Source organism: Mobula hypostoma, chromosome 2 (genome assembly GCF_963921235.1).
Source record: "Mobula hypostoma chromosome 2, sMobHyp1.1, whole genome shotgun sequence".
NCBI classification, from domain to species: Eukaryota; Metazoa; Chordata; class Chondrichthyes; order Myliobatiformes; family Myliobatidae; genus Mobula; species Mobula hypostoma.
In genome coordinates this window covers 142,265,018-142,277,384 of record NC_086098.1, presented here as the reverse complement: position 1 = coordinate 142,277,384, position 12,367 = coordinate 142,265,018, and the positions used below count along the sequence as shown (strand labels likewise).

The 12,367-nt window shown below is 41.8% G+C and overlaps 2 protein-coding genes across 3 annotated transcripts in view; one reads left to right on the top strand and one right to left on the bottom strand.

The window, feature by feature from the left end:
• Positions 1-11,479, bottom strand: part of rtn4ip1 (reticulon 4 interacting protein 1) — a 59,881-nt gene extending 48,402 nt beyond the window's left edge. The window contains exons 1-4 of one of the 2 annotated variants that reach the window (XM_063040823.1): positions 10,907-11,479; positions 7,558-7,709; positions 4,786-4,854; positions 3,064-3,188 (exon numbers count right to left, since the gene is read on the bottom strand). In XM_063040823.1, the coding sequence (XP_062896893.1) occupies positions 3,064-3,188; positions 4,786-4,854; positions 7,558-7,709; positions 10,907-11,192 (632 nt within the window). In that variant the 5' untranslated portion in view covers positions 11,193-11,479. The remainder of the gene's footprint in view (positions 1-3,063; positions 3,189-4,785; positions 4,855-7,557; positions 7,710-10,906) is intronic. The other variant, XM_063040822.1, reaches the window with a different exon arrangement.
• Positions 11,480-11,537: 58 nt separating this feature from the next.
• The window catches only part of qrsl1 (glutaminyl-tRNA amidotransferase subunit QRSL1), a 42,413-nt gene continuing 41,583 nt past the window's right edge, over positions 11,538-12,367 (top strand). The window contains exon 1 of the mRNA XM_063073098.1: positions 11,538-11,633. Within this exon, the coding sequence (XP_062929168.1) occupies positions 11,601-11,633 (33 nt within the window). The 5' untranslated portion in view covers positions 11,538-11,600. The remainder of the gene's footprint in view (positions 11,634-12,367) is intronic.

Genomic DNA, 12,367 nt, shown 5'->3' with positions numbered 1-12,367 from the left:
ATCTTTGACCTGCATGAGCTTCTTTACAGGTTTGTGGATAGTATTAATTTGGTATTTCCTCCAGATCTTGGCAATCCTTCCAGAAACCAAGGAAGTATAGGGAAGACAGGCAGTAGCAACAGATTCCTCCATATTTTTAGGTTTCCTGGTTTTTCCATTGGTTCTTTCAAGGGCTCCATTGATGTCCTTCATCTTGTACCATTCTGTAGGAACACTGTGTGTAATCATCTTATTTCCTCAGGGAGACTCTCTAGATCTGAAATAGTTTTCACATGGTTAATCAAAGTAGAAATAACTGATCTATATCTGGGAGGCACGACGGAGGCTGGTATTGTTGAGGTACAAGTCCATGTGAGTGCGTTTCCCATAGACACCATGTCCAAGGCTACCATCCGGTTTCCGTTGTATTAGAACGTCCAGACAGGACGCACGGTGGAAATGCGTATTAAGGAGCACAGGACGTATATCCATTTGGGTTACCCAGAGAAATCGGTGGTGGCAGAAGATTGCATTTGCAACTGCCATAGGTTTGACTTCAACAATACAAAACTACCATACCACACCAATGGTTTTTGTGGCTGCCTGGTAAAGGAAGCCATTGAAATAAAACCAGAGGAAAAGAATTTTTACCAAGATGAAGGTCTCACTCTCAGTGAGAACTAGATTTCAATTGTAAACAAGGTGGGAGAGTGGAAACCTGATTGGATGAGAGCTAACCAATCAGGAGGAGGTATAAATACCACTGGTCTGGACATGGCCAGGCATCATCCCTGATGAAGATGGCAGAGTTTGGTATTGAAACGTCTGTTATAATCAACACATGTACCCAGCTGGTAGCCCAAGAAGAGTTTATTTGACATCTATAGAAGTTTGTCAAGGTTTTTGATAACATGAGAATCCTTGCAGAGTCCTAAGGAAGTAGAGGCACTGTCGTGCTTTCTTTTCAATTACATTTATATGATGGGTCCAGGACAGGTCCTCTAAGATAGTGACAGCCAGGGATTTAAAGTTATTGACCTTCTCCACCTCTGACCCTCCGATGAGGACTGGTTCATGGATCTTTGGTTTCCCTTTCCTGAAGTCCACAATCAATTCCTTGGTCTTGCTAACAATGAGTGAGTGGTTGTTATTATGACACCACTCAGCCAAGTTTTCAGTCTCCTTCCTGTATTCATCACCATCTCTGATATGGTCCACAACAGTGGTGTCATCAGCAAACTTGAATATGGTGTTGGAGCTGTACTTACCCACACAGTCATAGGTGTAAAGCGAGTACAGCAGGGGCTCAAAGGGGCTTCTTAGCCCCTTGGTCTGCGAGCCACACAGTTATCTAGAGCTCAAAGATGCCTACTGGCTGGTTTCCAGTTGCAAGTCTCTGAAAGAAATATCGGAGATGCAGGAGGAATTGGGCAGCAGAAGCAATGATGGGCCAAATGGCCTTGGTTGTACTGCGAGAATCTATAAAAGACAGCAACACCCCCACCAAGTTGTCCACCTGCAACACATATTGTCAGATGAATTTAAGTGCTACCTTGAGGTCAGACCTTAAATTATCCATATCCTCTGTTAAATTATCTTTCACTTCACAACCCAGCTGATAATCCATATTCAAAGTTCAAAAGTTCAAAATAAACTTATCATCAAAGTCCATATATATCATCATATACTACTCCGAGATTAATTTTCTTGCAGGCATTCACAGGAAATAACCAATTAACCGATTCCAGTTAACTGGGCCATCGGTTAATCAGGACAGCCTCTTATTTGGTACAACTCAAAGAACAAAAATAAATAGAGAAAAGAGCCAGGATTCCCTTCATCTATTTGGAACACTATGCTGCTTAACTGGGACAGGAGACTATTGCCGAACAGTTTCTAACTAGCGTCAGACACTTGCACTGGTATGGTCGCTTAGAGCGAAGTGTTTTTTAATAGCGTCCATTGTGGGTTCAAAAAGCAGCGATTGTTGTCACTGATAGTTGGCAATAAGTAAGAAGTAAAACAATTCAGAACTGCTTTGCTCACTGCGGATTCCAGCATTCAGGCTTGGAGATGCCAGAAAGAGGCAGTGTGAAAATGAAACAATTTCACTACCTCAACAAGTTAGGTCCTACAAAGAATTTGAAGCTCCTAACTTGCTGACGTAATAAAATCAACAATCATCTTGAATGTTACAATGAGAATGAAGACTTGGAGGATGCAATCATCAATAGCATTATGTGAAGGCAGTCTGTCATCTGCACTAGGTCTGTGCTTGCTCATTCACTGTCAATCGAAAGAACACGTTACTTTGTTAACTATTAGGAACTAATACACAGTCTAACAGTACTGTGGTAGTATTGATAGTGTTTTAATTTGTTCTGTCTTTCATTTAAATACATAATTTTTGTACAGTTAAACAGTAGTTTGTCTTTTTAATATCTTTTTAACTATTTCCATGAAATGTTGGCTAATTGGGGCAGCCATTTAATTCAGCCAAAATGTAGTGGTCCTGATGTGTCCTCATTAACCAGAATCCATTGTACAAAGACACACAAAGCAACCAATGAAGAACTGCACAAAACAAAAGCGGACAAATAACTAATATGCAAAAGACAACAAATTGTGCAAATACAAAAAAAAAACAAAAAGGACAGAATAATAAATAAATAAAGATATTGAGAACATGAGTTGTAGACTGCTTGAAAGTGAGTGCATAGGTCGTGGAATCAGTCCACTGTTGGGGTGAGTGAAGTTTTCCACTCTGGTTCAAGGGCCTGATGGTTGAGGGGTAATAACTATCCTGAACCTAGTAGTGTGGGACTGTACCTCCTTCCTGATGGCAGCAGCAAGAAGGGATCATGGCCTGGATGGTGGTGGAGGGGGTGGCGGGGGGGGGGGGGGAGTCCTTCATAATGGACACTACTTTCCAGCTACAGCACTCATTGTAGATGTGGTCAGTGGTGGGTGGGCTCTACCTGCAATGGATTTGCTTGTAATGTCCTACTACGCTCTCAGCTCTATGTTCCAAAAGCAGCAGGAGACACGCCATTTGCCACATACAAAGAATGAAGCCAACATTACCGTTTCCCTCTGCAGTTATCTTTGTTCAGTCCTCCGGTGTTCACCAGGGCCGACCATGTTGTCAGAGCCACATAGGGTAAAGCTGCAGCTTGGCTGTGACTGAGAGCTTTCGGCTTATGGGACACCTAATGAGAACAAACCCTCTGGTGAGAAGAGCGAACCAAGTTTTAAACATGAAAGATTGTACAGATGCTGGAAATCCACAGCAACACACACAAAATGCTGGAGGAACTCCACAGATCAGACAAAATCGATTAAAGTGTTTCAACTGAAGTGTCATTGTACCAAGTGAACTGGGGCAAAGGGTCATCTCCCCAAACTACAGGGAGGTAGCGCGTGTGTGTGTGTGTGTGTGTGTGTGTGTGTGTGTGTGTGTGTGTCTGTGTCTGTCAAGCCTTTCAGCTTTAATTCTGTTTTCACCGTATGCTCTACAGTATCCCAACCAAATACATTTCAACATCAACCAGCAGAATATATAAATTCTCTACCTATTGCATTGTTCAGATTACTAATGATTGTGTTTAATTAGTGGAACTGTAGTTGTTACACAAACTCTACCTTGGAGTTTAAAATGAAACAGCCATGCCAATTAAAGGCCACAGATGTAGATTAGTGTCAGCCTCAGGGGAAATCTCCCAGCTCAAATCATCACAGGATCAGATGCCCTATTACATTCTTGTAAATTGTCCCAGATTTTGCTGGTAATTGGCAGTGTTCCACACAGAACCAGGTTAGACTTGAGTCTGCAGACTACAGTAGGGATTGTAGAATTGCACACAAGGCAGCAAAGGACAAGACAAGTTCATTTTTAAGTAATTTTTGCATAGTTTTTAATTTTAGCTTTTTAATTTTTAGGTACCGTTACTTTTTATTTTGAAAATGTTTGATCCATTTAAACTTCATGAAAAGTTTGGGAATTCAGAGCTGGAGATGGGGTGCTGCCAGGCGTTTCACCTTTCAAGGGAGTTTTGGGGATTGGTGGCTCTGTTATTGCTCAGAGTCCAAGGTGCTTCAGGCCAGAAAGGTACACACTCTGCATCATGGCCAGGTACATGTGAGCATGAGCTGACAGAGTTGGGCCAACAAGATCTGCCCGGGCCTTTCAGTATATCCTGGAGCCTTTACGATTGCATAACTGTTGGGTGAGAACTACAAGCCATTAAATGGTGAGTCACTTTATTAGGTACATCTGTACACCTGCTCGTTAATGCAGGTATCTAATCAGCCAATCACGTGGCACCAATTCATGCATTGAAGCATGCAGGCGTAGTCAAGAGGTTCAGTTGTTGTTCAGACCGAACATCAAGAGTGGGGAAGAAACGTGATCTATGTGACTTTGACCGTGGAATGATTGTTGATGCCAGACGGTAAGGTTGCTGATCTGGGATTTTCACGCACGTTTACAGAGAATGGTGTGTGTTTTTTTTAAATCCAGTGAGCGGCAGTTCTGTGGCTGAAATGTCTTGTTAATGAAAGAGGTCAGAGGAGAATGGCTAGACTAGTTCAATCTGACAGGAAAGCAACAGTAACTGAAATAGTTACGGTGTTGTGCGGAAAAATGTCTCTGAAGGCACAACACATCAAACCTTGAAGTGGATGGACTACAGCAGCAGAAGACCAGGAACATTCACTCAGTGCTCACTCTTTAGGCACTATAGAGACCACTCTGTGTATACATGTCCATTCCACACAACAAATCGATCATCTGCTCTCTCAGCTTACCTCATTCGCACTTGCTACCACAAATTCTGCCAATGTTCCCTGTTTCCAGGGCGGAACAGCTGCCCATACCTGAAACAGAAGCAAATAATCTACCTGAAAATGCATTTGTGAGATTCTGTGAAAATTATCAGTGACAACTCACGATGCCATAATTCCATTAACAGAGCGAAGCTTTGACAAGCATAATGAGGCAGAAACAGACATCTGTAATTGACAGAGAAATTGTCACGCCCTGTGCTTCTGCAAAAGGTTCATTTTCCCACCATTTATACCCTGGGTATGTATGCCCATGATGACAAACCAGAACATATCCAAAGGCCAAAGACAGCAAATATTTTACGACACTAAAATCTGTAAAGTGAAACCATTTTTGTTCAGCCTTTCATGACATCAAGATGTCCCAAAGCATCTTACAAGTATTGTTACACTTAGTATATACCATCCTCAGTACAGTGTGCACCACTTACAAAATGTTTTCCAAATATTCACAGAGCCTACTCCATCACCCAAACTCTTGACTTGAAACTGGGAATCTGAAAATAAGAGCAGAACATACTGGGAAAAACTCAGTAGTCCAGACAGTGTCTGTGTAAGGAAAAACAGAATTAATCTTTCAAGTTGAAGTCTGTTCATCAGAACAGTGCTAATGGATTACACCCATTCCTAATTCCACCATTCATGTCAGTGTGTGATTGACCAGAAACATTAACTGTCTCACCATTTGTATAAACTAACTCAGGTCTTTCAAATACTTTCTGCCTTTATTTCAGATTTCCAGCATGGCCCCCGATGGTGTCCTTGGTTGTGTCCTTAGGTCCTGTGTGAGGGTCTGCTTCGATATAAAGTTCAGACATTCTTTAAGAAGACTACTATTGTCCTGATACTTCAGATAACGTGCTTTAATGGTGCATCAGGAAGTGCTTTGAGAGACTGGCCATGGCACACATTAACTCCAGCCTCCCAGACAACCTGGACCATCTGCAATACTCTTACTGCTGAAAAAGGCCAATGGTGAACATCATCTCCCTGGTCCTACACTCATCTCTGGAGCATCTGGACAATAAAGTCACCTGTATTAGACTATTACTTATTGACCACAGCTCCGCCTTCAATACTATTCTACCAAACAAAATCATCTCCGGTCTCCCAGGTCTGGGACTCAACACCTCCCTTTGCAACTGGACCCTCGAGTTCCTGACCAATAGACTGCAATCAGTAAGGATAGGCAGCACCACCTCTACAACTATTATTTTCAATACCAGTGCCCCGCAAGGCTGCGTGCTCAGCTCCACACTCGATTCCCTCTACACTCATGACTGTGTGACCATTCTGTCCTAACTCCACCCACAAATTTGCAAGTTATACCACTGTAGGAGTCAGTATCTCAAATAACGATGAGGAAGAAGATACACTAATAATGTGGAGTCATGACGCAGCCTATCCCTTAATGTCAGCAAAACAAAAGAGTTGGTCATTGACTTCAGGAAGTTGTGGGGTGGGGTGGGGCAGTTGCACATGCTTTTACGTCAACTGTGCTGAGGTCAAGAAGGTTGAGAGCTTCAAGTTCCTGGTAGTGAACACTACCTGTCCTGGTCCAACTATATAGAAGCCATGAATAAGAAAGCTCAACAGCACTTCTACTTCCTCATTAAAGGATTTTGTCATGTCCCCGCTAAAGTTCACTAATTTTTATCAACGTACCATAGAAGGTAGTCTTCCAGATGCACCATGGTTTGGTAGAGTAACTGCTTTGCAAAGTTGTGGACACAGCTCAGCACATGATGGAAACCAGACTCTTCTCCATGGACTCTGTCTACACTTCTCGTTACCTCAGTTAAGCAGCCAGCATAATCAAAGAGGAGGCAACGAGTGGGGATAAAGGGAGCCGTTTCTGAGTGGCTGCTGGTGACAAGTGGTGCTCCACAGGGGTCGGCATTGAGACCGCTTCTCTTGACGTTGAATGTCAACGATTTGGCAGTAAGAATTGATGGCTTTGTGGCCAAGTTTGTGGACAATACAAATGTAGGTGGAGGGGGCAGGTGGTGTTGAGGAAGCAGGGAGTCTGCAGGAGGACTTAGGCAGATCGGGAAAATGGGCAAAGAAGAGGCAGATGAAATACAGTGTCGGGAACTGCACGGTCCTGCTCTTTGGTAGAAGGAATAGAGTGTAGGCTATTTTCCAAATGGGGAGAAATTTCAAAAGTTCAAGGTGCAAAGGGACTTGGGAGTCCTTGTACAGGTTTCCCTAAAGGTTAACATGCAGGTTGAGCCTGTGGTGAGGTAGGCAAGTGTAATGCTAGCATTCATTTCAAGAGGACTAGAATATAAAAGCAAGGATGTATTGCTGAGGCTTTATAAGGCATGGGTGATGCCTTACTTGTAGCATTGTGAGCAGTTTTGGGCACTTTATCTAAGAAAGGATGTGCCAATAGTGCAGAGGGTTCAAAGCAGGTTCATGAAAATGATTCTAAAAATGAAAAACTTATCATATAAGGAGTGTTAAATGATATTCATTTAAAACCTTCTTCACTGAAACAGATTGAATAGTTATTTTCTCATTGCTGTTTGAGTAACCCGCAGTGAAAACGTATTTCATTTGGTGTGAAGCAGTCTTGTGACATCTAGAGGTCATGAAAGGCACTATGTAAATGCAAGTTCTCTCTTTCCCTCATATCCCTTTTATAATGTAGGTCAAGAAAAATATAACCATCATTTAATGTGTTCAGACACAACCTTCTCTCAGGCATATCAAGAAACAAAATCCAACAGCTACCTGATCTCCAGGTTTAAAATAAGATACATCCAGTCCAGTTTCCATGATGACACCAGAGACATCACGACCCAAAATCAAAGGAAATTCACTCCCAGCAGATTTTAAATGTAAGGGGTCACGTTTCATTCTTAGCACAGTAGCACCATAACCATCTTTAAGACACAACAAACATGCAGACTGTTGGTGATGGCAAAGAGACTCAATAAAACCCCCGGCATCACTTGCAATTATGATGCAAATTAAGATTTCATTGTAGGAAAAGTAAAACAAAATTTCCATCAGTAATCAGACTCTTTCACCAAAAGGCATTGGAACAACGTTAAACACAACACTAGCATGACATAGTTTGAATCAAGTGTCAAAATTGTTTTTTTTTTCTGAAAATTAAGTTATCCTATTAATCTTATAGGTTTGAATTGAGACTGTTTAATGAAACCACTGACGCAGCACAGAGGAAGCATTAAGACCAAAACTGACACATGGATTAGAGAGAAGGGTGGAGAGAGAAGAAGTGACAGCTGCAGACATTATTCTCTTTTTCAACACAGGGAATGAATTTTTTTCAAGTTTCCACTGAGTGCAAGAACAGCAATTGGTCATTTTACTCCTTGTGTGTTATTCAATGAAGTCACATCTGGCCTGAACTCTTTTGCACTCATAATTACTATGTAGCTTTCACTAACTACAGATCTATCATCCTCAGATTTGAAATTAACAATTGAACTGAGTTCAATTATCAACTGTGGAAGAGAGTTTCTGTCTTCCTGCTTGTTCAATCAGTATTTACAATTTAAACAATATCGTCCAATACAAACAACCTTGAGATACTACAAAGACAGAGCAAGGCTCCTCCTTCCCTCCACGTTGTAACATTAGTAAGAGAAATGAAACACTGAGTAGAATTCGCCCTAGATGAGCTTTCTATCCCAAAGCCAGCAGTAAGCTTGTAGAGCCATTTGACTCTCACCTTACAAAGCACTAGCAGAACCTTGCTTACTGTAACACGACTATTTCGGGAAGAGTGTTACAGGATTTGAAGAGCAGAGTTACAATCTGACTTGGGAGTTGCCTACACAATCCCGGTAATAAAGGACACCATGTTACGATGACATCACTCACTTTTTACAGCAGCCCAGCCTCTCTATCCGAAATCCAGAAAAATCTAAATACAATTTCTGAAATTTCAGATAGCAAAAAATACCAACTTGATTCAAAGCCAAGAAGGAGCTAAAGTTGTTCCATTGTGCAAGGACAGGCCACTGAGCCTGACTTCAGTTGTTGGGGAAGGTATTAAAAGGAAATCTGAGAGACCAGGTCTACTATCACTCGGATAATGAAGGCCTAATCAGGGATAGTCAGCATGGTTTTGTGCGTGAGAGGTCATGTCTGACAAATCTCTTGGGAGTTTTCCAAAGTGGTAACTAAGGGGATACTGTATATGAAGGTGGGAATGTGGATGTTGTCTAGGTGGACTTCAGTAAGGCCTTTGACAAGGTCCTGCAGGTCAGGTTGACCTGGAAGATTAGGTCACATGGGATTCAGGGGAGTTGGCCAGGTGGATTCAGAATTGGGATCCCTCAGGAGACAGTGGTGGGTCTGCTGTTATTCATTTTGTGCGTAATCATTTGGATTTGAACGTACATGGCAAAATTAGCAAGTTTGTTGACGATACTAAATTCATGTGGGGAAGGGGATCTTGTTGATAATGATGAAGACCTCTATAATGAATACAGAGATCTTCATCAGTTAGGGAGATGGGCTGAGGAATGGCAAATGGATTTCAGCTTAGAATAATGTGAGGTAATGCATTTTGGACAGTCAAACCAGGGTCGGACTTGCAGAGCATACGGCAGGGCATTGACAGGTGTCATGGAGGGACTCTGGGAGTACAAGTGCACAGTTCACTAAAAGTGGTCACGTGAATACTCAAGGTGGTGAGGAAGGTGTTAAGCATGCTGGTCTTCATCAGTCAGGGTGATGAGTTTAGGAGTAGAGATTTTATGCTGTAATTATGCAAGTCGTTAGTGAGGTTATACTTGCAAGATTGTGCCTAGTTTTGGCACTCTGTTATAGGATAAATATCGTCAAGCTGGAGAGGAAGCAGAAAAGGATTACAGAGGAGTCCGAGTTTTTGAGAGAGGTTGACCGCACTGCGTTTTTATTCTCTGGAAGGAGGAAAATGAGGGGTGACCTCGTGGAAATTTATAAAATCACGAAGGTATCCATAAGATGGACGGTCATAGCCTTTTCCTCAGGGTTGGGGAGTCTAAAACTGGCGGGCAAAAGATAAGAAGGGAGAGATTTAAAAGAGAACTGAGAGGTAACTTATTTACACAGAGGGTAGTGTGTACTTGGATGAGCTGCCAGAGGAAGTGTTTGAGGAAGATGCAACTGCAACACTGAGAAAGCACTTGGATAGGTACATGGAGGAGAGAGGCTTCAAGAGTTATCACCTGAGTGCATACAACCAGGACTAGCAGGGAGGATGCTGTGGCCAGCATGGTCCAGATGGGCTGAAAGGCCTGCTTCCTTGCTTTTTTTTTAATTCTGTGACTATATTGTACTCTCTTAGGTATACATCATATTCAGTCAGATTTATATTAGCTATTTTATAGATTAATAACAGTTCTGCAGCTGAATTGTGATCATTATCATATTATTGCTTGCCTATCAGGCAAGGCAGTGTGGAGTTAGGGAGAAAACGACAAAAGAAATCTACAGCAAAGATTATTTCTCAATGAGGAACTTTTATCATAACAATAAAACACGGCCACTCTCAGAAATGTTAAAAATTGAAACAAGTTCAGTTTTATGAAAATACTCAATTACAATTCAGCACTTTCCAATCCTTGCAATACTCCATGGGCCATCAATCTCCCTACACATCAGTAATTGCATCAGCCCCAAACTACCTTCACGCTCAGGCTTTCATTAATGTTCAGTTAGTTGGCTTGGTGGCAAACAGAGATGAGAGAAAAGGTGAGCTGCAAGCACTATTTTAACGCTTTGTTGGATTGTCTGTTTTTTTACCTGACAAGCCACAAACAAGAACAGAAACTGGAAAAATAACAACAGCAATCACCTTCATGAAAAACATTGATCATTTACAAATTATACTGGCAAACATTAACTATATTGATACACATAGTTTGCTTACACATACTGTATGGATCTACTCACATTACCAAGATTTGCCAAAATATTAAAATATTTTGAAAGTATAAAACAGACCCACCCCAAAATATTCGAAGTTTCCCCATATCCAAATTTACAATAATAGGCACATTTGTAACATAAACCATTTAAAGATAATTAGCATTTTTAACTTCACACAAAAACATGAACTTACTTCTCATGGAAATGTCAATAGGATTTAAGCTGGAAGCATGAACTTTTATTATAACTTCATTGGGGTAGTGTATGATTGGAAAGAGAGAATTTTTTGTCAAACGCAGCATACTGTTATTCCCATATTTATCTATTACCCAGGCTGGCATTACTGTCTGCTTGCATGAAGAAGTGGTAATCTTTTTACAAAAACCCTGGATTAAAACACTTACTCCGATTCTTGCTGACGTGCCTAAAGATCCACTACCAACTTTTCTACTCACAGAATGCAACATGATGAGGGACATAACCAAACTGTGAAACTACAGGTATATCAAACCCTTCATTTACCAATGATCGCTTACACAACCACTTGTCTAATCCTTTTCCTAAACTGAAATCCCCAACAATAGACTTTCGCAGCAGACTTTACATATGATACAGAAGCCCACAAGTTCCAAGTGTAGTGCAATGCCGATAACCGTGTTCAGTGTCTACACTGAGTAATAATTTCTACATCTCTCTTGGTCGTACCACTTTCCCAAATGCCAAGCTTCCTGTACCCACTTCCTCGACCTCAGTGACCTCCAACAGACATCCAATCACACGCCACTTCCTACGGGCCGCGTCGAATCAGCAGAGCCGTTGTTGACGGGTTCCTGACAAAAAAAAACCTGCATGGCGGCGGTCATAGTAACCGGTTGGTGAGAAGGTGAATGATGACTATGAGAGGCTGGAATCTGCGGGAGGTGAGCGTCCACACTCCGCCGCTCTTCACCTAATCGTCGCTGGGCTGATTCAGCCGCTCGCAGCAATTGCGCTTCCCCGTGCTGACACCGAACGAGAAAATCTCTCACTGCCCTAGTATTCCTCCAGTCCAACATCTCTTCCCACTTCCCCTCCTCTAACGCTTTCCCCACAATTGTACAGAGATTTTATGAGTACCCATTTTCAGAATTGTATGCGATCACATAGAGTCAAGTTCTGTGTCCGCAGAAGGCAGTACTGCTTCACTTGCTTGCTTTCTGGGTTGGGGAATTATCCTTCGATGAGAAACTGAGAGTGGTCCATACTAGCAGAGGTTTACAAAACAAGTGTAATTTCATTGCAGCATAAGAATCTGTAAGCAACTGACAGGATTGATGTGTAAAGGTTATTTCTCCTACCTGGAGAATCTAGAACTCTTAAGGCTTCATCTCATGTTATGAGCTGCAGTTTTTTAAAATTTCAAATGGCTGGGAATTCTCCTTTAGAAACGTGAATGCATCATCATTAAGTACACTCAAGGTTGTTATTATGCAACAAAATATACAAGCTGCTGGATTTGTTATGGGCTTGTTTTGCCTGGTTTAGAAGGCATGCGCTGGCATGAGAGGCTGGATAACCTTGGGTTGTTTTCTTCGGAGCAGGTGGAGGCTGAGGAGATCTGACAGAGGTTTATAAGATTATGATTGGAATAGATAGATAGACAAGGAGTATCTGG